Source organism: Antechinus flavipes, chromosome 1, assembly GCF_016432865.1.
Source record: "Antechinus flavipes isolate AdamAnt ecotype Samford, QLD, Australia chromosome 1, AdamAnt_v2, whole genome shotgun sequence".
NCBI lineage: Eukaryota > Metazoa > Chordata > Mammalia > Dasyuromorphia > Dasyuridae > Antechinus > Antechinus flavipes.
Window position 1 is genome coordinate 352,000,480 of NC_067398.1, and position 27,231 is coordinate 352,027,710.

Consider the following 27,231-nt stretch of genomic DNA (forward strand, 5'->3'; position numbering starts at 1 on the left):
GTATACATATCATGGGTTAATGAAAAGAGCATAGGGCTGAAAGGCAAGGGGATTCAGTTCAAATTCAAACTCTGTTAATTTTTTTTCATGTGATTAAGTATTCTGAGAGGACTAGTATCTTGGATGGGAAGGCTTGCTCAGTCCTTTTCAAGGCTGCTCATCCATATTTGGTGTCTTCCTTCCACCCAACTCTCACTTCTGACTCTAAGAAGATGTGATATGTACAGCAGTCATACCCCAGCAAAACTGTCTTGACCAATTAAACCAGGTTGAAGGTAACTTCTAGGCTTCAAATTCATCAATGAGATAGGGAGATATCTGTCCCAAGCATGTGAAGACTTCTTCCTATGGAATAGTTTGATCAGAACAATTCGTTCTAACAGCCGTAGGCAACTGGAGTGAGCACTGTGGAGCACTTAGAATTCCATCAAAGTATAGTATCTTTATATAACTGTGTTTATTATACTGTAACAGATTTAAGCCATTATGAAATATTTTTGGATTCTAACTCTCTTATTCAACTTGTTAACTATTCCTCCCAGTTTCCTATTACCTGAATATTAATAAGTTTATGAGGTCTCCCTTCATTCAAGTCAGTGGTAAATATGTTGCACATAAGAAGGCAACATCAATTACCTAGGGTCTTATACTAGAGATTTTTTTTAATTGACAGTGGTCAATTAATAGATACCCTTTGGATCCAATTATTCAACCAATTATTCTTAGTTCTTTTTATTTTAAAAAAAAAGATTAGGGATGATTTGGAACAACATACCTTGTTAGCTATAAGGAATTCAAAATCAAGAATGAAACAGAATCTACTCTTAAGAAATTTACATTCTCCTGAATTCTGATTTTCCTATCTATATGAGAATTAGCCATACTTCTCCATCTTGTTTTTAAAGATATAATAGAATATTTTGCATAATTACATACTTTGATAAAATTCAGGCATCCTGTGACTATTGTATTGCTCAGATTTAGTAGTTTAATAATTCCATTAAAAATGAGATTAAACTTAGATGACCACTTAATGAATGAATACTGACTTAGCTTCCTAATTTCTAACAATTTCTAATAAACTAGTTATCTTCCTAGTCCCCTAGATTTGGAACTTCAGAGGAATTCTTAACATTTTTTCCTCCTTTGATCTACCATAATTATTTGCTTTTTATAAGTCATATCAGTTTTACTTCTATAACATCTCTTATGTTTAACTCTGTTTACTCATAAAGTCACCACTCTAGTATAGGTCCTCATTCTTATTAGCCTGAGTTATTATAGGATTTTGCTAATTGGCTTTTTCACACAGCTACCAATTTTTGTATTCCTAATGCACAAGTCTGATGATGCTACTTACCTTCTTTAAGCAACTTCAGTTCTTTCTTATTGCTCCTAGAATAAAATACAAGCTCCTCTATTTAGCAATTTGAGCTATTAACCATTCATCTCAATCAGTCTTTCCAAACTGATTTCACATTACTACCTTTGATTTATTCTCCATCCCAACAAAACTAGATCCATTGACTCCTCCTTGGGTTGTGACATTTCATTTCCCACTACTATATGTTTGTCCACTTTATTCTCTATATCTGGAATGCTTTCCCTCCTCACCTTTCTTGTAATTTTCAGTTCCTTTCAAGGCTAAGCTCTGGCAGAATCTATTACAGGGTAATTCTCCTAATCCCCTAATTGTGCATGGATCCCCTCTCCATCCCACAAACATTATCCATTAACTTCATATAGATTTGGCATTTACTTTTCTATTAATATGTTTGTTTTCTCCAGTGGAATGTATGTTCTCTGGGGGCATACACTAATGCAATTTTTTTGTCTTTATCTCTCCAAATCTAGTATAATGCTGGTATCATAGTAGATAGCAACTAAATGCTTGTAAAAGCTATCAATAAAAAAAGAGTATTTTAAAATGCATATGCTGATACATATACTGGGAAAGGTTCTGAGGATACAAATATAAAGATGAGACAATCCTTCTCAAGGAACTTACATTCTGTCATTGGTGGATGAAATTAGAAATTGATTCTCTTCCTCTCCAAAATGCAAAAGAAGGTATAATCTCACCAGTGGATTTCCTCCTCTCCTTGCTTGCTCATCTTGCATAATTCTTGTAAATATTCTTCTAAAATTTACCACTTTTAGAGGACACTGCTCAGCTACTTAAAGGGCTTTCCTTGCTTTTTTTTGACCTTAGGAGAGGACTAGTAGAGCACAGAAGCCATCTGGTATCCTTCCCTAATTCTTATCATACAATATACATTTCTTTTCAGTCATCTTTTTCTTTATGATAGCCTTTATTTCAGTAAGACCACTCACACCTACCATGACCCTTTTCATTTCATATAGTTCATCTGTCTTTTCTAAAGTATATAATGTTCCATGATACTCGGTCACATGACAACTCTGGGAGGATTTTGGCATTAAAAGGATGATCTTTCTTTCAGGGAAGAGCTCTGAAATTTTCCATTCTCCTCATCCTAATTCTAGAATTGATTGCTATCCATTTTCATGGTTTACCCAAGTAAATACTAATGAAAGCGCTAGCTATCTAAGTTGCCAATCTAATTGCAAAACACATTTTAGATAGAGGCAGTCTTCATCGGCTTTGTTTTCCTGTGTAGATAGGCTAAAAAACTCTTTTGAGTTTTAGAGTTTCTGGGGATACTGGAAAGCAAAGTGACTTATCTAGGGGTCACATGGCTAATTTGTCAAAGGGAGCACTTGAACCTGTCTCTGAGGTGAGCTTTCTATTAGTCAGCCAACAAGCCTTTATCCAACTTCATCATTGAGAGCCACTGTGTTAGCTTTCTCATCACACAAATGATAGACAGTCTCTGCTTTGAAGGAGATTACATTCTATTGGAGATGACATTTACAACTTTGCCATTCTGCCTAACATGAAGGAACACTGTTACCATAAGTTCCTGGCACACTTGCTAATGATAAAGTGTTAATATGACTTTCCTTGGGATTATTTAAAGAGAGGACTGAAACTGGGCTTTGGGGTTTACTTCATTCTTCACTTGCTGCTCTCCCCGGTTTCAACTCTGTGGAATAAGATGTCACTACATTGGGTCCCTCTTGGTGTCCTTTTCCCAGGTAATTTTACACCCTCCATTTTTCTGCCTTTTTTGTGTGTGTTTTGTCCCTCCCATTAGATTATAAATTCTTTAAAGACAGGGACTGTTTTTTAAATTAATTGTATCGCTAGCATTTCTCTGTACTTGACATGTAGTAAATGCTTAATATAAGTTTATTAGATTGCTTATTGAGCTATATGACTAAAATTTCTTGGTTTCTTAAAAATAGCATGAAGTGCTATTTGGATCATGCCACTCAAATATATTTGTAACAGATTATTAAGATAAGAAAAAGCCAAAGGGAACAATATAGCAAAAGAGTCCAAACCCCATTGCAATGAAAATCTTTGGCTTCTAGCCCCAGCTTATATGGCAGTATAACTTTAGACAAATCACTATATTTATCTGAGCATGTTTCTCCTCATCCCTAAGCTTAATTCTGGATTTAAAATTTTAAAAAATCTAGTGTCTTCTAATCTTCCTTTCTATAACACTAGTTCTTGAACCTATTTCTTGTGACTACTTGATCCACCTCATCATTTTTGTGTGTGCTTCTACATTTTTTAAAAATAGTATGAGTTTGAGTATGAAAGGTAGCATAGAGTAGTGAATAGAGAGCTGGTCCAAAACTTGTATTGGTAATCAAAAACTTTGTTGCTTGGTGACTTTGAACAAATCACCTATCCTCTTAGTATTCTCAAGTAAGTCTCTAAGTTTCAAAAGTTATTGGTCTGCATTGGTAGGAAAATCTTTATGTGTATTTCCCTATTCTTAGGAAATCACAAGTCCAGACTCTCTCCCATTCCCATCCCACAAAAAAAAAAAAAAAAAAAAAAAAAAAAGATTGATTTTAACTGTGATATTTCAAAAACACATGATTTTTTTTTGTTTTGAATATTCATTGCTATTAATGAAAAATTCATCCTCCTGCAACCCATGTCCAGCCACATCAGGCTTCCTTTCAAAGGCTGCTCAAGCTGCTGGTATCTGGATGAGCTTATAGATCATCAAAATAACCTCAAGAAAACAGAGAGACCACCAATTTATGAAAGACATTCAAGGAGGATTTTGTCCTTGGTTTTAAAGTCAAGTTATGACATGTGCCTTGTACTTGAGGATCTGCCTCTTTTGCCCAACTTGATGATGTTTAGAGAATCCTAGACAGTTATTTACAAGCCTAATTTATCCATTTTCCCTAGCTGTACCAGATCTAAAACTATATTATAAAGCAGTGGTCATCAAAACCATTTGGTACTGAGTAAGAAATACAGAAGTTGATCAGTGGAATAGATTAGTTTCTTTTTCCTTAAAAATAAAAGTTACTCATTACTTTTCAAAGTACTCATTAGGATAAATTAGGTAAATTCACAAAATACCTCAATATAACTGAACAAAAGAAATAATATATGTATACATATATATATATGTGAGTGTATTTATATATATAGATATACACAACTATGTTGTAATTCTGTGTACACACACACACACACACACACACACACACATATATATATATATATATAACATGTATAGATAGACAGACAGTCATGTACATTTGAAAGTGATGGCATAAGTAAACAGAAGATAAGAAAGTTCTTTTTATCTAATGATATCTATGATACCAAGATCCTTTTTACTCTAGTGCTTTAATTCTGATTAATATCTATAAAAATTAATGAGAATTATTACTATGTGCTTCTTATGGTGAATCTGCATGGGTTGAATGCATTATTCCATTGAACCTTTGTTAATTTGTTAATTAATTATCCATTTGTCCACATTTCCTTGAACATCAGGAAAGTAGACACATCCATAAAACACTGCTTATACTGCAGAGACTTGCTATTTCTTTCTCTAACTCATTTTACAGATGAGGAAACTGAGGCAAGCAAGATTAAGTGACTTGCCCAGGATCACACAGCAAATTAAAGGTCTGAGACCAGATATGAACTCAGGAAGATGAGTTGCCCTGACACTCTATTTTTTGAACCACCTAGTTATCCTCAGGTACAGTTATAAGATGCCAATTTCTGAACTAGTGCATTGGAGAAAGAGAGAGAGAAAAAGAGAGAGAGAGAGAGAGAGAGAGAGAGAGAGAGAGAACAAGCGCCCGACCTTATTACTCCAGCACATAATGGAATTCCTTATACCTCTTCAACAGATATATAGTAATATCAGCAAAGGTGAATATGTTTTAAAAATAGTCTACTTATTGAAAAAATAGTTGGCATTTGCAAATGTACATATATACATACTGCAGATGTAAATGATGTACTGAGTAATAATTAAAAAGTGATATTAGAGTCATATGTTATATAAAACTTTAAAATTATAGCTTGAATACTTTAAGGAAAAAACTTGTAAAAAAAAGACAAATAAATAAATAAATGCACTTTATGTATGTATTCATAATAGGGTTTTTTGTTTTTGTTTTTATGGCAGTTATATTGCTGTTATTTGCTTCTTCAGGGTGGGGCACAAAAGAAGGGATAAACATTTATATAATGCATACTATATGCTAGGCCTTATGCTAAGAGTTTGTTTTGTTTTTTTTTACAAATATTACCACATTTTATCATCACAAAAACTCTGTGAGGCAGGTGCTATTATTTATCCCCATTTTACAGGTGTGGAAACTGAGGCAAAGAGGATTATCGAATTTAAAAGGATCACACAGCTAGTAAGTATTTAAGGATGGATTTGAACTTGGGACTTTCTCAACACATGCTTAGAAAATTCAAAGTTAAGGAAAGGGAACATATTTTATTATTTTCCAGTTTCTGTTAGTCAGGGGAAAGAAATGGAAATGGAAGCCTTAATGTACCAAGCAATTAGAAGTAGGGAATGATAACCAAAAATTTTCACACATTTAGTCTGTTTCTCCATATGAATTTTGTTGAAAAATTCTAGAGTCATCAAACTTAATCAAATAAGATAGTTTTCTATATTAAGCAGTTGGCAGCTATAGTAGAGGGGATGTAGAATATTATATATAGTATATATATAGTATAGAGTCAAGAAGACCTAAGTTCAGATCCTGATTAATTCTTATTAGCTGGAAAATAACTTCTCTTGTTGAACAGATCAAATGAGATTTTGTTTTTCAAAAGCACTTTTCAAACATTAAAGTGTATATGAATCCTATTATATATAACATCTGTTCATAATTTGTCACTAAAAACAATGTGACCAACAAAAAGAACATAGCCGATCTTAATGTTTAAGGAAAGTATTATTTACAAAATCCAGGTACTCCTGCTATGTATGATTTGCTACTCAAAATATTTTTCTAACACTAGAGTTTTAGTTATAGTAGGAATTAACTTGCTCAAAAACAGGGTAATTAAAAGAAAATATTGAAACTAAGGAATTCTCATATTTTTGTGAAGTCAAATTTCTCCTTATATGGAATTTAAAATATATGCCATGAAATATTAAAAGATTGACAAGAAAATGAACACCAAATGATGTTAATGTTAATAATCAATGAGTATGAATTATACCCATCAATTAGTTAATTAATAGCACAATGTGCTATATGATTAAAAAAGAAACCTAAAGAGCAAAAAAAAATTGTTGTTGCCTTTCTTAATTCTAAGAGATCATACGTCCATTGTACACATGGTTGGGAATTCAGTGTCCTTGTATTCATGAATGCTCTTTTTTTTTTTTTTTAAGTGCTGGTTGTATTATATTTACCGATTCTTTGTAATTATTGCAACAACCCAATAGAATTCAAGCTCTCCTTAAGGAAGAAAACTGTTTTCCTTTTGTTTATAAAGCCAGAACCTAGCACAGTGGTCCATAATTAGGAGGTACTTATTAAGTGTTTGTAGGGTTAGATTTTTTAAAATGTTTTTTTAATGCATTCTTTAGAAAAGGAAGGTCTTAATGAACTTTATGTGGTTGGCTTTTACCTGGTCTTTGCACATTCTGAGTAGGATCCATTTTCTCATCATTTTAAATAGCATTCAAGAAATATTTCTAAAATGAAGATAACCTTGGTTGTACCTTACCCTTCTGACATCAAGTTTTCTGTGCACAATTCCTTCAAAGCAGGTCATTTCCATGACATACACAACCTTATCGAGTTTAAACAAGTGGGATTGACTGAAATAAAGTGTCCTCTATATATTATCATTAGATTGGGAATTGAAGAATTGCATAGAAGGATTACCAATTTGACATACTTTATTCAAAGATACAAAGTAACAAATGATTTCAGTATTTCAATATGTTTGTTTGAGGCTTTAAATGCATCCAAATGCCTGACATGAACACGTAAAAATACTTTTATATTCAGTAGCTTATCTTGTATGCCATTCTTTGGCATCTAAATAACTAACTACCAAAAAAATTACTAAAATGTCCTTGTAAAAAAATTAAGGTCTTCAGCTTTTATATTTTGAGGATTTTAAAGTATAGCAATATTTTGATACATTAAATCTGAACTGTAAGTCATCTTGAGTTTGTGCTTCTTTAATTCATGCTCCTTTATAAGCCAGGTCTTATAGGAACCATTACATGAATGAATAAATGCAAGCAAGTAAGCAAAAACATTTATTAAATGCTTATAGCATATTGTATTAAATGCTAAGCATAAAAATAAAAAGTCTAGATAGCCTTGGCTCTCAAGGAGGTCACATTCTAATTGAGGGAAGCATCTAAGGGGCAGGTGGAAGAAGCTTAGAGGGCAACAGTGGGGTGGTGGTCCAGATGTAGAAGTTCTTCATTGTTTTGTTATATGCTTGACTCCATGAAGTGAAAAAACTTGTCAGACATTTCCCATTCTATTTATAAATTTGAAGTTAGCTATTTGGGAGCTTTGAGCTTTAACAAGATGCATATTAGATTTCTAGAAATTCTTTTTATGTCAGCATAATCTACTTTTTAACCAGAAAATGTGAGATCTAAAATGAGTTAGTATTGTTTTATTAAAATAGATTTTACCTCTGTAACCTGTTATATTTGATCAGATGTATTAACAAAATCTGAATTCTACCATGAACTATTTATATTATACAAACAGCTTTTTAATTGTTGTTAGAGAAGGAAAAAAGATGAAGAACTCGTGTTCATAATCACTTATTTGTTTTGTGTATCTTTCCCCTGAATCACCTTCTAATTATAACATTTGGAACATGGTAAAATAAATTCTCTAGATTAAAAAAAAAGTCCAGTTACAGGAGAATGGCAAGAAAAACTTATAATTGACATTGCACTTCTACTTCCTTTTCTATTCCTTTCTAAGTTCTATATAGTCTCGTTTTTCAACCTCATTTTTCAACGGAAACTTCCCTCTCCAAAATTACCAGTGATCTCTTATTGCCAAATCTGATGGCCTTTTCTTGATTTTTCTTAACAACTGTTCCTCCCTATTCAACATATTCTTCCTCTTCCCTGGCTCTCTTCCTGTCCCAGCTCAAATTTCACCTTGTTCCCAGCTAAAATCTCATCTTGTATAGGTATTCTTTCCAAATCTTTCTTAATTTTTAATGCTTTTTCTTTATTGATTATTTCCTAGTTTTCTTGTATATGATTTGTTTATCCATATGTCTTTGAATGCTGTGTTGCTTATTTGATTGTGAATTACTTAAGGGCTTTTGTCTTTTGCTTTTCTTTGTTTCCCAAGTGCTCAGAGCCCTGTCTGGCACATAGTAGTATTTAATAAGTGCCTATTGATTATCTATGTAATACTTAACACAGTAATTCAATTCCTTTTTGGATTTTACAGCATTGTTCTCTTTTAGTTCTTTTCTCTGTCTCCACTTTTTTTTTTCTTTGCCAGCTTTTTATTCATATTACTTGCCCCTAACTGTGGATGTCTTCAGTGTTCTGTTCTGGACCCCTTCTTTTTTATTTTTACTCTGGGCTATATCATTCAATGATCTAAGCAGTGCCATATTTATCTTATTTATGCAAATGAATCCCAACTTTATACATCTAGCTATGGTTTCTTTGAGCTAGCTTTGTACCTTCAGCTGCCTGATGAATATCTCCAACAAAAGGTGCTGTAAGACTCTCAAAAGAGAACACATCATCTTTTCCCCTAATACTTCCCTATTATTATTGGGAGTCATCAACACTACTGTCCTCTGTCACTCAAGGTTACAACCTCAAGTTTTTCTACAACTCTTTACTTTTACCCACTTCAAATATCTAATCCACTACCATCATTTCTACCTTTACAGCGTCTCTTTTATGTGCCTCCTACTCTGAACTTATATAGCCATCGTCCTAGTCCAGTATCTTGTCACCTGAACTATCAGTATCATGCTGCTTGGTTTCTTCTCTTTTGTCTCTCCCCACTCCAGTCCATCATCCATTTAGCTGTCAAAGTGATCTTAAAGCACAAATCTGGCCATGCTATGACTCTGCTTAAGCAGATTAGTGGTTCCCAGTTTCTTCTAACATAAATATAAACTCCTCTTTTGGCCATGTAAGACTCAACATAATTTGACCTTTCCCTACCTTTCCAGACTTCTTATATTTTACTTCCTTCCATATATTTTCCAATCCAGCTCAGCTGACCTACTTGCAGTTCCTTGAATAGGAATCTACATTTCCTATTTTCTTATTTTTGCATTGACTGTCCCCCAAGCTTTGCTTCTTACTTTTCCTAGCTTCCTTTAAGACTCAGTTTAGATCTAGTCCATAGAAAGCCTTTCCTGGGTCCCACAGCTGCTAATGCTTCCCTCTCAGATTACCTTTATGTGCTCTATTCATTTCTCTTTGTTTATATGAACCTAACTATTTATATTATCTCCCCTCTTAAAATGTGAACGTCTTGGGGACAGAATCTATGTTCTGGAATTACTAATTGATGTCCCACCAGGAAGGGGATCTATAGCTCCTGGTAGGAATTGGAGAAGAAAAGAGGTATTTATATAGTGGTATTTGCTGTGTGCCAGGCACTGTGCTAAACATTTTATAAATATTATCTCATATGATCCTCACAACAACCTTACAAGGTAGATGCTGCTTTCCCCCCTATTTTATAGTCGGAGAAACTAAAACAAATAGAGATTAAGAGATTGACCCAGAATCACATAGCTAATAAGTGTCTAAAGCCCAATTTGAACTCCAGGCCCAGTTCTCTATTCATTGCGTTATCTAGATGTCTGACTCCAAGTGGGCAAGAAATGACTTCTCAATGATCCAGTTTTGACTGACCCCTCTGACATCTACTGGAATCTGATCATAGTAGAGTCCAGAGGATAGCTTTTTATGCTGCTTTCCAGTGTGATCAGTGTGATAACAAATATACAAAGTAAATGTTAGAAGTGATTCAGGAATTTATGATGAAAATAAATCTTATACATAATGAAAATTCTACATTCCAGTAATAGAGAGAGAGAGAGAAGCAGAGAGAGAGAGAGAGAGAGAGAGAGAGAGAGAGAGAGAGAGAGAGAGAGAGAGAGAGAGAGAGACAGAGAGAGAGAGGAAGAGAGAGAGAGAGAGAGAGGAAGAGAGAGAGAGAGAGAGAGAGAGAGAGAGAGAGAGAGAGAGAGAGAGAGAGAGAGAGAGGTTACTTATTACTGTGACAAAAGGAAATTCACTTTCAGATGGCCAGTAATGAGACTCTTCAAAGTTTAGCTAGCCTAGGCCTCTAATAACACTCCATTGCCAGGCCTCCTGTGTTTCACAATCCACTGTCTTAAACTTTGAGAAATGAAAGTTTTGTCCCAGTTCTGTACTTTGAGTTTTCAGAGTAGACATTCAATGGAGGAACACATAAAGAGACATAAAACACCAGTGCAAACCAATTACAGCTGTTTGTAGTAATATTCATATTTTCTAGCAAATGCTAACCTGAATAGAATTGTGATATGCAGGTGGGGTTAGTCAAAATGAGCTTCATAAGGAAAGTTAAGGAAATGGCATATTTGAAATACTATAAGTCATTACAGTCAAGTGATGTCTGTAACTAAACAAATTTGACTAGAGTACAAATTCTGAACCTGTTAAAAACAAGAAGAGTCCAGGTGTGGTGGTGAATGCCAGTAATCCAAGATGCTGCAGAAACGTGGAGAGCAATTAAGGGGCTATTGCAATAACCCAGGAGACAAGAGACTTCATGTGTAAACTAGAGTGCTTGTTATGTCAATAAAGAAGGGGTCAGATGAAAGAGATGGTATGGAGAGAGAAAATATTTGGCAACTGATTGGATATGAGGAATAAGCAAAAGTGATAAAAGAAGTCAAAGATAAAATTCAGGTTGCAAATTAGAGCAACTAGAAAGATGTTTGGAGCCATTGGCAATAACAGGAAAGTTCTGAATAGGATTTTGTTTGGGAGAAAGATAGTATGAAGAGCCTGTGCTGCAGACTTCCCCTCAGGACTATTTTACTCACTCTATTCCACCCAAAATAAAAAAGAGGGAGGACTCTCTTATACTTCTGTTTTCTGTACTCTTGTGAGTGATTTCTGTTGTTGTCAAGAAGTTATAAAGACTTAGACCATGTGGTATTGAGATGTACAGAAAGAAGGAAGAAATGACTAAATCTAAATATGGGTGACAGAAATCAAGGAGCTGAAAATGATGTTAAAAATAGCAAGTGATCTTGTCACCAAGGTGAAGATTCTGAGATGTATACTAACCATGTTGTACGTTCCAGATGTGTATTCCAAGTTGTTATTGGGTGACTTGTGCTTTATGATGAGAGGATAAACAATGCTATTTAGGTATTCTCAGGACACTTATGGACTGAGAAAAAGAAGTATCAACCAGTCTTTAGGGGGAAAAAACAACAACAGTTTCTCCTCTTTTTTAAATAAACTAATCCCATCTAGTATATGAGAAAATTTTATTTCTGTTTGCTTTGTTTATTGTCTTTATAAACTAACCCATGCCATATCTATGGCTTTCATCCTGCCATTATAAACTTTCAATTGCAAAGTAGCTAAGGGCTAACTGATAAAGACCTTATTTACACAGGCTCTTCTTTCAGAGAAGTAATTCCTCTAGGCTTATCCCTTTAGTTTTGTGATTACCTTCCTGCTTGCTTTCTTGGTTTTCCTAAAGCTCAGAGCTGAATAACCAACTAGTTTCCTACTTTAAACTTCAATGGCTTCTTTTGACTTAAAGCAAAAAGAAACTCTTCTGTCTGATTTTTGAGGCCCTTCACAACCTGATACCATATTGCCTTTCTAGACTTAAAATACTTGTTCTCCTTCATGCACACTGCAATATAAGCCTCACACAGAGCACATCATTTCCCACATCTCTGTGTGTTCTACTGGCAATTCTCATGACAGGAATGTATTCTCTCTACTCACTCTTGATTCCATCAAGGTTCAAAAGCCATTTTTGACCTGAAATTTTTTGTTATATCCTCAGGTAATAGTGCCCTCATCTCAAGTTATCATGTATCACTTCTGCATGTCTATATATGCACATGTTGTCCCCTCACAAGATTAATTATTAAGTTCCTTAGGGGCAGGTACTAATTCATTTGTATTTATATTCCCAGAGTGTAGCATAGTGTCTTGAATGTATTACACACTTAATAAATATGTGTTGATAGATTGTTTTCACAAATACAACTGACCTCAACACAACCCTCAACAATTCTTCATATCTCTTTCACCATTTTTGTCATCATCTGTTCCTCTGTTTTGAAGGCACCTCTATCCTTCCAATATCTTAGGTTCATGATTTTAGCATTATATTCAACTCTATATTCTCCTTCATTCCCCTTCACCCTCTTTCACCCTATATATTCCATCCATTATCAAAGCATGTTTATTCTTCCTTCATGACATCTCTCTCATCCTACCATTTCTCTCTACTCATATAGCTATAGCTTTTCTTTCAGGCTCTTATCATCACTCACCTTCACTATTGCATCCTTCTAATGGGTCTCCCAACCCCAAATCTCTCATCACTTCAATCTATCCCTCACACTGTTGTCAAAGTAAATTTTTCCTAAGGAACAGATTTAACAATATGACTAACCTACTTGATCAACACTATTATTTTCTTTTTTCTAGAATAAAATCTAAATTCTTCTATCTAAATTTTTAAGTTCTACCCAACTCAAGCACAAACTGTTTTTTTCAGTCTCATTCTATATTATTTCTCCTTTTTCACTTTACAGTAGAGCCACAATGGCATTCTCCCTTTTCCTCACACATGATACCCCATCTACTATGTATCCCTCATTCCTAGCATGCTCTTCCTCCTTACATCTACTTCATAGGTGTATGTATAATGTACATTTTGATGTATAATACGGGCACTTTCTTCTACATGAAGCCTTTTCTAAATCCCTCAAGAACTGATGCCTTTTTCAGTATTTATTTATTTAGCTATTAGTATTTAACTGAGCTGTATGACACATATGTGTCTATAAAGTCAGTCAGCATTCATTTATTAAACATGTCGGGCACTGTGTTAAAAAGAAAAAAAAAAGGGAAATAAAAAAAAAAAAACCCTACAATTTCTGCCCTCAAGGAGCTCATATTCTAATGGAGAAGAAAACTTGCAAAAACTATGTATATAGATGGGGGGATCCAGGTGATGCAGTGGATACAGTACCAGGCTGGATTCAGGAAATCTCATCTTTAGTTCAAACTGGCCTCAGTTTACTAATTGTATGATTCTGGACAAGTCACCTAACCGTGTTTGTTTTAGTTCCTCATTGGTAAAATAAACTGGAGAAGGAAATGACAAGCCTCCAAGAAAACCTCAACTGGGGTCATGAAAAGTCAGACATGACTGAAAAACAACTTAATAACATATGTACGTACACACAAACACACACACACACATATATATATATGCATATATGTGCATTGTAAATAGAAAATAATCTTATAAGAATACTAGCAGTATGGGGAACTTGAAAAGACCTCTTATAGAAGGTAATATTTGAGCAGAATCTTTAAGGCTGGAGGTGGAGGAAAAGAAGGAGCTTTTGAAAGAGAAGTACTAATTTTCCTAGTAGGTTAACAGGTTTTTTTTTTTTTTTTTCAAAATTGTTCTATTTTTGGTTTTGAATAAAATTGCTGGAAAAAAAAGTATTTTAAGGCAAGCGGTGATTAAAATATCCTTATTCAATTACATCTTAAACACACTTCCTGAACTGAAAAGCAGCATAAACTAACCAGGAAACTTATGTCAAATTCTTATGTAGTTTATTTGTAGAGGGAGGAAATTACCTATAAGGGACAAGAATGGAAACTAGACTATGATTTCATTGGTATAAGGAAAGAACACCCAAAATGTCAAAATTCCTTCCACCAATGCAGGTTGGAACTTCCTTAGAGGTCTTAGAGATTTGCCTAATGAAGAGTCTAAGAACTTGTCCAAGATCATAGAACCAGCAGACTATTTTAGAAGATCTTGAACTCATTTTTTATGTATTTCTGAGATCAGTTCTTTGTTATACTCTTCTGTCTCCGAATAGGTACAAATAGCCATACAAGTCAGCTTTATTTGTATAGTAGTGAGATATGACTCAAATTCTTCCCAAGTATTTTTTATTTCACTAATACATATAACCTTCTTAGTGATATGGAATTCCAGAGGAAAAAAAGAACTCCTAACTCCAATAAATACAATAATTTAGATAGAAATTTAGATCTTCCTATATTCAAGGCTACCTCTCTACTCAATTAAGCTTCACTGCTTCTTGTTTTTTTTTTCTTTTTAAATTTATTTTTAATACATATTGCTTTATGAATAATGTTGAGAAAGAAAAATCAGAGAAAAGGGAGAAAACCATGGGAAAGGTTAAAAAAAAAAACAGAAAAAAGAAGTGAACAGAGCATGTGTTGATTTACATTTGGTCTTTTTCTGGATGCAGATGGAATTTTCTCTCCAAACTCTATTGGATTTCCTTTGGATCACTGAACCACTGACAAGAACCAAGTTTTTCGTAGCTGATCATTGCACAATCTTGCTTTTATTATGTACAATGATTCCTCATTCTGCTTGTTTCACTCAACATCAGTTAACGTAAATCTTCCAGGCCTTTCTAAAGTTAGCTTGTCCAACATTTTTAATAGAGCAATAATATTCCATTTTCTTCATATATTACATTTTGTTCAGCCATTCCTCAATTATTGTGCATCTACTCATTTTCCAGTTCTTTGCTACCACAAACATTTTGCTACAAACATTTTTGTACATATGGTCCTTTTGCCTCCTTTATAATTTCCTTGGGATACAGACTCAGTAATGGCACTGTTGGGTCAAAGGGTATATATAGTTTTATAGCCTTTGGGTATAGTTCCAAATTGCTCTCCAGAATGGTTGGGTCATTTCACAACTCCACCAACAATGCATTAGTGTCCCCATTCTCTCCAGCATTTATCATTATCTTTTCTTGTCATTTTAGTCAATCTAAGAGGTATAAGGTGGTATCTCAGAATTGTTTTAATTTGTATTTCTCTAATCAATAGTGATTTAGAGTATTTTTTCACAAGACTAGAGATGGCTTTAATTTCATCATCAGAAAACTGTTTATTCATATCATTTGACCATTTATAAATTGGGAAATTTACAAATTTGACACAGTTCTTTAATGTATTTGTAGAATGAGACCTTTATCAAAAACATTGACTATAAAGATTTTTCCCCAGCTTTTTACTTCCCTTTTAATTTTGGTTCTGTTAGTTTTGTTTATGCAAAAACTTTTTTAATTTAATGTAAGCAAAGTTTGCCTTTTATAATGTTCTCTAGTTCTTCTTTGATCATAAATTCCTCCCTTCTCCAAAGATCTAACAGGCAAATTATCCCTTGTTCTCCTAATTTGTTTATAGTATCATCTTTTATGCCAAATCATATACCCATTTTGACCTTATTATAGTATGGGTTGTGAGATGTAGGTCTATGCTGAGTCCTTGCCATATGATTTTCCAATTTTTCTAGCAATTTTTGTCAAATGAGGTTTTTTTTCCAGAATCTGGAATTTAGGGGTTTATTAAATACTAGATTACTATAGGCCTTGGTTATTGTGTCATGTGTATCTAATCTATTCCATTGATCTGCCACTATATTTTTATCCAGTACCAAATGGTTTTGATGTCTGTTGCTTTATAATATAATTTTATGTTGGATACTGCTCCTCATTTTTAAAAAAAGTTCTATTCTGATTCCTTATTTGTGTTTAGAGGGGATCCTGAGTTCTTGAACTCTATGGTAGTAAAGTTCTAATTCTAACAGGTCCTTCCAAATCAGAAAGACTTAAAATATAGTTCTTCCACAAACTGTCATATCTGGAACAATAATCATAATGTATTTGTTTTAGTATTTTTGGACATAAATGTTTATAGGATTGAATTTATACAGTGATTCATTGACAAAGCTGTGTGTTAATTATTAGTACACTTATTATATATCCTTTTTACAAATAAGAAAAGTTTAAGTGACTTGCTTAGGAGTCATAAAATTTGTAAGGATCCCATATGGAACTCTATGAAACATTCTGCCTTTCAGCCTAGCTTAGTTTAGAGAAACTAATCACCAGGACTTTACCCTGATGTGAAAAATATTTTGAACACAGCAGTTAATAAGGTATAGAAAAATTGTGATCTATGTGGATAAAAGGATACAATACAAGTAAATACACAGTAAATACAAGAATACAATACAAGCAAAACCACAAATCTTTTGAAATATTTTATTTTGATATGGGTATATTTCATTCTCAGAATAGCAAGTCGATATTCTTACTTTTATGATGGTTAGCCAATAATAAAATCTCTAAACTAGAAGGGACTTCTAAATAAATTAGAATAGGTCTTCTCATGAAGTTCATATTTGAAAATGATTATTCTCCATAGCATCCATGATAGATGACCATCTATCCTCAGCTGAAAAACCTCCAATGATAGGGAATGCAACAATTCCTGAAGCAATCAGTTCCACATTTCTTAAGAAGTTCTTCCTCATGGTGACAAATATTCTCATAGTTGGAAATAACTTAAAAAATATATACTCTTTGACCCTCTAATAAAATTAGACCTATTATTCTTGCCATTCTAAAAACTGAGTTATTTGATAAGTTATCAATGTATTCATGTTGCTTGAACGCTGGAGACTGGTTCCTTTTTACTTTCTTATTAGAATTATTTGTGTCCATTTTGTCACAATTTTATTCTTGAGAACATCTTTTCCCTCTTGACTTAAGTTCTCTATTAGAATCTTAAGGCCATGATATTTGTACTTATTTTTTATTATCATTCTGCTTACATTTCTCTGAACTCTTTGAAATTTGATCTGCTTTAGGCTAAAATGAGTATTAAAATGTACCTAGTTTGCCTTTCCTAAACTGTCAGAAATTCAAAAATGGCATAGTCATCTCTGATAGTTTTTCGTTTTAATTTAGTTAAGTAATTTCTTTTTTGTTAGTTAATAGTAGCTCCAGAATAGCATATCAGTTTAAAGGGAGATCTCTAGTGAAGTTCTTTAGATATTTTCCCTTTGTCTTGTGCTGTGTAAATGTTTTAATCAGTGACTTAAATGAAGGCATAAAGGATGTACTTAACAAACTTGGGAGAAATAATTAACAAGATTGATGACTGAATCAAGCTCTGTAATCTTTATAGGCTAGAATGCTGGGCTTAATGGAATAAAATGATATTTAATAAGGATAAGTATAAAGCTTTACACCTGTGTTGCAAAATCACTTTAATAAACTCAAGATGGGGGATATAATAACAAAGTAGTTCATCTGAAGAAGATCTGAGAATCTTAGTCTGCAAACTTGATGAGTAGATAGTGCAATATGTCTGCCTGGAGGAGAGGGAGAGAAGTATTTCTGCCTTATGCTACATAAAGTAAAATAGAGTCCAGTGTAAAGAAGATTCCAGTTCTGTGGTATTCTTTATTTAATACACCACTTCTGAAGTTCAATTATGAATACTACAAAAATGAGCAAATAATGGTCCAGATGAGGGCAAAGGGGGTGTTAAACATGGTTGTTGAAGGAATAGTGCATGTTTAGCTTGACAAGAAATGTTTTAAAACAAAGATTTTGATAGTTATCATCATTTGTTTAAAGGATTGTCATTTAGAAGACTGAACTTGTTCTGTAAAACACAGTGTAGAACTTGGAATAGTGGAGAGATGTTGAAAAAAAAAGCAGATTTCAGTTTGATTTGCAACAAAACATCTTTAAAAGAATTAGTTTTCCCTAAGTAGAATGGACTACCCAAAGGTAGCTTGATAAGTTCTTCCTTTAAATTCTTCAAATGAAAGCTGAATATCTATGTATTGTAACTTTTGTAGATACAAGCAGGATTATCATACAATCAAAGTTTGAACTGAAGGATGTTTGTCTCAGAGATTGTGTCTTTCGGTTCAATTTCTTCATTCTTTTTTTGAAAGATGAAACTGTCTTTAAAACAAATGAAAAAGTTCTTATCTGATCTGCTTTTAGCAGAGGTTGTATGTGTATCAAATTTGTGATCTGACATTCTGGAATTTTGTTTCCTAGTTTTAAAAATTTATTTACTTTTCTATTCATTTATCATTCATTTATTATACTTTTTTATATTTTATCACAAGTTATTACTATTTACTAAGTATTCATACCATACCAGATACTATTCAGCACATAGAGGATCCTTGCCTTCTAGTTTGTCATATTTCAAGTTGCTAATAAGTTTCCTAATTAAAATTATTTAAATAACAATTAAGATCAAAGTTTCTCAAACTATGGATTGTGATCCCATGTGGGGTCACATGACTGTATGTGGAGGTGGCAAAAATATGATTTTATTATGAGTAAATGTTTGATTTGCATACCTATTTTATATACCTAGATACCTGGATTACATAAAAATTTCTTGGGCAAAAAGAAGCCATGAATGGAAAAAGTTTAAGAAGCCACTCTCTATATATTTTTGGTAGAATCTGATGTCATAAATCATTTCCTAATCTCTATAGATCTGTTTAACTGCAGTGATTTCTTTTGAATTAGTCTTTTTGATGATATTTGGAAGTTAATGCCCAATAACATTTTGACTGTGTCTGAAGAGGCACTGCAAAATACAATTTTGAAGAACTCCTGAAAGTTTTTATGAATGGATTTTTTTTTAAATCATGAATTATTCAGATCATTCACTGCTGATTTTGCTAAATAAAGGGCAGACACGTTTGTTAATTTTGGCCTTCATAGAGCTGGTTACTTACCTGTGTTTAGATGGTCTCAGATTTAACTTGTTTTATTGTTTTCTTTTTTTACCTTTTAAAGTAAATACTTGAGTGTTTACTTTTTGCATGAAAAATGCTGTTTGATATCTACCTTAGCAGATACTCATCATTAACCTTTTAACTGAAATCAGTAAGCTGAACATAAGTTTGTGAAGAAAAACCGTATCATAAAAAAGATGTTTCCGAATGGTAAAGAAGCAGGTATTTAAGTAAATTGTTCACATTTAAATTTTTTTAATCTAAGTACGTTGATTATGTTCTTTTGAATTAAAGCAGATGACATGGGATACTATATCACTATGTATTAGCAAGCATGTACAGTTAAAAGCTTTGTCTTCTTCTGAGGGATTATTGAAGTTCCCAAGGAGTTCAGCTTCTGTTTGAGTAGGCCCCAATCTTTCAGAGTTAATTTAGGGATGAGAAGAAATGAAAATGATCATTGATTCCCATGCTGTCCATTAGAGAAAACAAAATTGGTCTAAATACTGACCTTCACTTTTAAATCATCAGAGTCAGAAACGAACAGGTGAAAATATTCTGTTCTTGATTGTACTTTGGCCTGAGATGCTTATAGGCTGCAAGCTAAGTGCCAACAGCAGCAAAATTCTCACCCCCTCCTGATACTATAGAAGTCAGCAATGGGTGTTCTTTGGCTAAAATGGCAAATTCAGCAGGAGCTTTTAGACAGGGTTTTGCAGAATCTTTACCATAGCTGTCAAGAACCTTATTCAGCAGTGTTTTTGAAAATCTACTTACTTCTGTGTAGAAGTAACTATATAAAAATGACCAAAGCTGTGTTTAAAAGTATTTTAAACAAATCCAAATTGTAAATTTCAGCAGTACTTATTTTATAGTTAACATAAGCAAAGACTTATGTACACATCCATATATTCAGCATTCATATGTTTTATAGTAGTTCAGAATTTTATTTCCATATTAACATAAAGCCTTCCAAAATGCCTAGTTTTGTAAAGTCAGTTCACCATACAAAGCCACCATACATCACTTAGGTCTGTGATGAAAGAATGGAATTGCAGCTGTGTGAGTACTAGAATACCCAAACATGAATTAAACTCACAAGCATTTGGCAATAGTTCAGAAAAGGAGCTTAATCTGGTTTCATCTGAGACTGCTTTTATCTGTTCTACAACATCCCCCCATGATGTTGTGTCTGATATCTGATCACAACGTAATGGGAATGACGTAAAATCAGAGAAAACCCTAAAAAACCTAAAGTTTCCTCTCTCAAAAGGATTTCTTTTCAACTGGTAGTTTTCAATTTTGAAATTCAAAGTCATTGATCTATTGACTAAATCAATTATAACCCCCCCAAAATCTACTTATTTTATTCTCATATCTCTCATCTTTATAATTAAGGGTAAATGTAATAGTTTTAAAGAACTGTACCACTCACTCAGGATATTTAAAGCACCAATTGAAATGGTATAATAGTTAAGTGCAAGATAATTTAAAAGTTGATAGTGCAACCTTCAAGCAATTTGTTCTATATTTACCATTCAGGTATTAATCTCATTTGAGATATATTCTCCTTTTCTATTACTCAGGTTTAATTCAGGGTTTCATTTACTGGGTTGTATGGACAAAGTTCAGTGGTTGATCTGAGATTTGACAAAAGCTTTGTGGGTGGAGCTAAAATAAAAAAGAGGCAAGGTTGGGAGCAGGTTAGAAGCACAGTCAGACCCAGATCCTGTGTAGCAAACAAACAAACAAAAATTCATACTGACAAAGAGCCCTGCAGGATGCCTGAATCTGGCACATGGGTTGCTATGCTAAGATTGGCTCTTTGCTGTTAAATGAAAAGCATGAAAACCTGACTGATAAATTCAGTTCATTCCTTTCTTGGTTTTGAAGATTTTAAACAAAATTGAAACTGCTTTGCCATGAAGGAAAATGGGGGCCCCATTAAGGGGATTTCCTTTATTATTTTAAAGACTGTTTAGCCGAATAGAACACTATGACTTTAAGATTTACAGGTTAGCTCTGAGAGATGCAACATCTTGTTTCCAGTATTTCCTGGCAGAATCTGGCAGCTTACTGGTGGGATCCAACATAACCACAGAACATGAGCTTGCACTATCTGAAAAGCTAGAACCATCCTAATCCTATTTAACAGAAGGATTAGACTATTACTTCAAAAAAGTAAAAATGGCACATATACGCTTAACTTTCAGACAGTATTAAAAGTAAGTGTGGTGTATTCAGATTCTAGAAACTCAGGAATTTTATTCAAAATTTAAAATTTGATGCTATTCAAAATTTTTTTAAAAATTATTTTAAGCGTTAGATTCTTTCTAGAGCATACTAACACTTAAGTTGTTGCTGTTTTTTAGTCTTTTTTTCTTTGTGGCAGACATTTTGGAATCTCTTATAGGCTGAACAAATAACTACCCGTTGTTCTTTTTATACAATATTTTCTCTCTCTCTCTCTCTCTCTGTGTGTGTGTGTGTGTGTGTGTGTGTGTGTGTGTGTGTGTGTGTGTGTGTGCAGAGAGAGAGAAAGAAAAAAAGAGACAGATAGAAACAGAGAGATAGAGGAAGAGAAGGATTGAGACTCTTTTGCTGGAGTCCTGAGAAAAGTCCCCTTAAGTGGATGAAAATAACATATATATATAGCCTAGAAAAATGAATTATTTTAAGGGAAAACAAAGACTTTTAAAAGGAAGAAACTGGAGGATTCTATGCAAAGACAGTCAAATTTAAAATCACTAAACAAGAGCCACTAATGCATCTGAAAGTGAGAGTTGTTCTTCTACCTATGAAACTATGAACAGGACTGAATAGGAAGTCACTAAACAGTCTAATATTCCATATATTAGACTGTTTAGTGAATCTCACTTAAAGTAGCAAGAATTTTGAACAAATGCAGTTATCAAAATACTTCTTTTAATCTTTCCACAATTCTGTTGGGTGTGCTTCAAAATATATCATTTATCTATATGCAGATATAGCTGCATTCTTTAATAGTAGAAAACATTTATAACTAACTTGAAGATTGAACTAATAGTCAAAGTCAAAGTTAGTCATATTTCTTACTTCTTGGGTGAGAAATTATGCCTACCAGAAATTCTAGAGAAGCTCCTTTGATTTCATGAAGCTCATTTCTGATTTTGCTTTTCTGTGAGAAAGGAAAGAAGTGAAGAAACCATCAGAGAAAGGAAAGTATGCAGATGCCAGGTGTGTGTTAGCTATGTGGCAGATAATTGTACTTAACTACAATAAGTTTGTGACTCAAAAAATCAATTTTGAACTAACATCCCATGGGATTTTTAAAAAATGTGTTTTATTAAATATTGTATGAAAGATTAAAAATAGAATCAGTAAAGGAGAATGTCAATAGTGAGTAGTTATTTTAGGTATTTCTCATACACACAAAAAATTCTTGAATTTAAAATTGATATTTAACTATATGGTCATGGAAAAGGTATGTTTTAATTTCTGATTTTCCAGCTTATGGGTCATATTTGACCAACTGCTTTCATTGGAAGACATGCCACTTTGTTGAGCTATTTAGGAATCAAAAAGACTGTCTTAATTTAAAACAAGGACCCTTTGTTTTAGTTGGTGACTGCCTTGTGAAATTTTTCAGTTCTCAGCGGGTTAACCAGGGAACAGGGGCAGAGTCATAATTGGCCTATTTAGAGTATTTTGCATGTGAATAGTGTGTTAGTGAAGCATTACTAAGTCTGTTGTGAGTGACATGGTGATTAGAATTTAGATTAGGGAAAACACATTCTGTACTTTATCAAGTACAGTAATTAGTTCAGTCAGTAAAAGTTGATTACAAGTAACGATAAAGTTAGATTTTTGGTACTTAATTTTAAAATTTCTTTATTAAATAGTAAATTTGTTCTTAATATAAATGGTAGTATCTACACCTGTTTTATTGCATATCAGAATAATTAAAAGAACAATGTGTTCAATGCAGAGTATAATCAGGGGATTTATGTATTTGGGGTAAGTTTCAATGTAGTTTATAGAACATTTAATATTATACAGTATTTTTCATGTCATAATATCATAAGGTTTAATAATGTTATATTGTAATTAAAGTGATCTATGAAAGTTTCTGAATGTCCAGGTAAATTTTGTTTCTGTGAATATTTATCTCTCTATTTGGCAAGAATCCTCAGGAGATATTCTATTTTGTTCCTATTTAGACTAAATCGTCTAAAATTTTTGTCAATTCTGATATTTATAATTTCTAAAAGCAACTAAATTTCATGTATAATTTGCCATTTTTATGCCATAAAATTTATTCATTAAAAAACCTTTGTTATATGTAGATAAACTTCTAAATACAATAGAGCTACTTTTAAATACACATTGATACATAAACTACAGAATGAAGTTTTTCTATTCTAAATATTCAAATTCATTTTTGGTTTCTACAAAACACATGAACAATTCACAGATAAAATTCCTAAATCTGGTTAAATGAAAGTTGATCTTTTGTAAATGACATTTTATCATAATATCAATGAAGAATACTGAAGTCATTATGTTATTTTAAAAGAATTTAAACAAAAATACCCTTTACCTTATTTTCTAATGTAAGGAACTTAAAGTCCTTTGTGATGGCTGTTTTAGACAGATTTTTTTTAATGCTTCAGTTTAGCAGATGCTGTTTTCTTTATTCCATGGATTTAAGTGCTAACAATCAGTTCCAGGGAGGTGGGGGAGTTTGGGGAGGGGGGGGAGTTAGAGGGAAGAGAGAATAAAGAAAGAAAAGAAAAACTTAACCATATATATTCTTTCTTTCTTTTTATTCCTTTTAGCAAAGTCTCCTTGGAAGTGACATGGATATGGGCAATCCAGGAGCTCTCTCACCATCCAAACCTGGTTCCCAGTACTATCAGTATTCTAGCAATAACCCTCGGAGGAGGCCTCTTCACAGTAGTGCCATGGGTGAGTTCTTCATATATTTGAATTCATGATTTGGGCTGATGCGTTTTTTAGGAACACATGACAAAAGAGAAAAAAGCTGTATTATTTGTTGAAATCTAAAAATAGTGACTTGCTTCCTAAACTAAATATATAGATCACTTCTATATATTAGGCTGAGATATCAGGAGCTTTATTCTCTATTAGCTTATTCTGTATTTTTCTTTGGCAAAATAAAAAGACCAATTTTAAAAAAAAATAAATACTGGGAGAAAACAATCTTATAGATAAAAATCATTAATATTTTAAATTCATTATCCTATCTAAATAGCAGTTTTTACTTTTTTGTTTGTTTGTTTGTTTTTTAGTTCCCCAACAAGATAAGAGTTAATGATGTCTGTGGCATTTTATCAACATACTTAAAAAAAAAAAAAAAAAAAAAAAACTTCAGGCTAAACTGCTAGCAGCAATGACTAGGTGTTTCATGGTATAGCATATGTGATATAGGAAAAGCTTCTGTGACTCACAAAGTCATTCATCTTTTTTGCAGAAGTACAAACAAAGAAAGTTCGAAAAGTTCCTCCGGGTTTACCATCTTCAGTAAGTACTGTCTTTTTTCAAATTGCTATTGCTGGGTTGTTGTTTTTCATATACACATATATTATATTTTTATCATAAGAAGATGAAAGTGAATTATATTGTATGATCCGGATCAACATTTGTTCATAGAAAACGTAGATGAAGTAGGAAGAACCTGAAAATGCTGCCATTTTAAATGATAAAGTGATTAATTGCCAATGTGGAAGAAGGGTGGCCATGTGGATTTTCAGCAGGGTAAGCTCTGACGAGAGCTTTTGAAAAGGTGCCTAAAGTTTGAGGAGTTTTACCTGTTAGTGTCTTTGGATGGAATGAGCATTAGTTTCATGTATTGGTTAAATGCTTTGTCAGTATTATGATGATTTATGGATTTGCATGCTAAAGAAGATTTGTGGAGAGGATTTAGAAGAAATTTACATGGTTTTCAGCACATAGTGCAGGGAAAACATCTTTATTTTCTACTGAGAGTGTTGAATGAAGTCTGTAAAGGTACTGCACCAGTAGCTCTTTGGATATGTGATATCAGGTGACAACTAGAAGAATCCAGCTGTAACCAAAAGCATTCTGGGTTATTTAATAGATGGAGCTATGTGCAGTGGTTGAGAGTTTCTCTGTATTCCCCAGCCCCAAAGATATGACGGAAAGGACAACCTAAATAGTTTTCCCCAGGCAGAAAGCTAGAGGATATTTCCACTACATAAGTTAGATGGTTCTTGTGTTGAAACCTCTGATGTTATAGATTTTCAGTTAATTTACCTAAATATTTTATTTAGCCTTTTGTTTAGGAAGATTATTTCTAGTGATATTCTTCTGGACAAGAATATATGATGACTTTTTTTTTCATTCTTAAAGACCTAATCTGGAACAAAAGAAATTATTCTGACATATATTTTTAATATTTATTTAATTTAATGTTCCACAAGATGCTGGCAGCCTCTCAAAAAATATCACATTAATCAAGATATAATCATGAGTAGTTATATTTCTAAGGCATATTAAAATATTTCAAAATATGTTTGCAATTGTTACAGAAATATTTTATTTTAATCAGAAGAATAATGGATTTTGCATGTTTATTGAGATCAGATAAATCCAAACATTTGTGCGTTTCACTTGGTTTCAACAATAAATTTATAAATTGATTAAATTAAAGTATATAAGAGTATTATAGTTGCATAATTTGATAATATTGAAGGAACATTATGGAAATTTTAGATATATGAATATTGTCAAAGTAAAATGCTAACTAATGGTCATCAAAGTAATTTTGGACAACCAAAGTTATATCCTTTCCTTCCACCAGAAAATGTCAATATAATGAATTTTTATTTTAAATAGATTTGTTTTTTAAATGGTAAGCTCCCTAAATCCCAAGGTTTTTAATGAGTACTTTTAAAACTTAAAGTCAGAAGATTTAATTTGTATAAGTTCTTAGTTTTTAGTAGTTTTCATAGCAATTTTACATGATACAGTTCTATATAATGTGAATATTTTTAAAGGCAAAAATTATATTTTTCAGTGATCTGAAGTAATCACATAACTGCTACAAGGAACAAGTGCTTAAAGATGTTGTGTCTTAATTTTCTGTCATATATTAAAAATTAACTGTTAAATTTTTTCTTGTGTTCAAAATTATGCAAATTTCTTTCCACTACATAAGTAGTGCATTTGTGTGGTATTAAGTCTGTTTTGTACTTGCTTAATCATTGTCAGACAACAATTTTCCATAATTTGTCATGAATTAAAAATATTTCCCTGTAGACAGCTGACCATTTTAGGACAATTACACTGGTACTATTTTACCCTTGCTCTACAGTGAGTTATTGTAGTGTTGTTGAAGTGTTGTGATATGTTCAGGAAAATCTGAATGCCACCCTGTTCTAAACCGATATTGCCTAGTAATTAGAACTCAGTCATGGAATGTTCAGCTTGGATTATTCTATCCTTCTGCTCTGGTAGCATGTTTAGGAGATGCTCTTATTGGAACATTCAATTCAGTCTGAAAGACTCTGATGAAACTTTTTAAGTGAATACAATTTTTATGCGAATGAATAAATACAGGACAATTTTGCTTTTGGTAGAACAAGCTTGTTCTGGTTACTTTAGGATTTAAATATTTGATTTATTAGTATTTGAAGATGAGGGAAATGCAGTTTTAATAGCAATTCAAATAAATGTATTTTTATTCATTTATATTGGCTTTATTATACCCACATTATTACTTATAACTTAGAGCTCTTTCACAAAAACTACATACCTTAAATACTTAACAAAATGTACTAATTCATCTGCTGGCAGATTACATTAGAAATGAGAGTCTGATGCATTAAGCCCAATAAGCCTCTATTTCTAAATTAGTCAAATCAGTTCTATTTCAACTCAAAGAAAATGATGGATATTTATTTGATAACATGAACCAATATTTGTATAGTAGATAATGAAAGGTTGGGGACAACGTAAGGTTTC

At 32.8% G+C, this 27,231-nt stretch overlaps 1 protein-coding gene across 6 annotated transcripts in view; it reads left to right on the forward strand.

The window, feature by feature from the left end:
- TCF4 (transcription factor 4) overlaps positions 1-27,231 on the forward strand; it is a 412,574-nt gene that overhangs the window by 235,263 nt on the left and 150,080 nt on the right. For all 6 annotated transcript variants that reach the window (XM_051969592.1, XM_051969595.1, XM_051969593.1 and 3 more), the window contains 2 exons: positions 24,063-24,192; positions 24,719-24,768. In XM_051969592.1, coding sequence (XP_051825552.1) covers positions 24,063-24,192; positions 24,719-24,768 — 180 coding nt within the window. The remainder of the gene's footprint in view (positions 1-24,062; positions 24,193-24,718; positions 24,769-27,231) is intronic.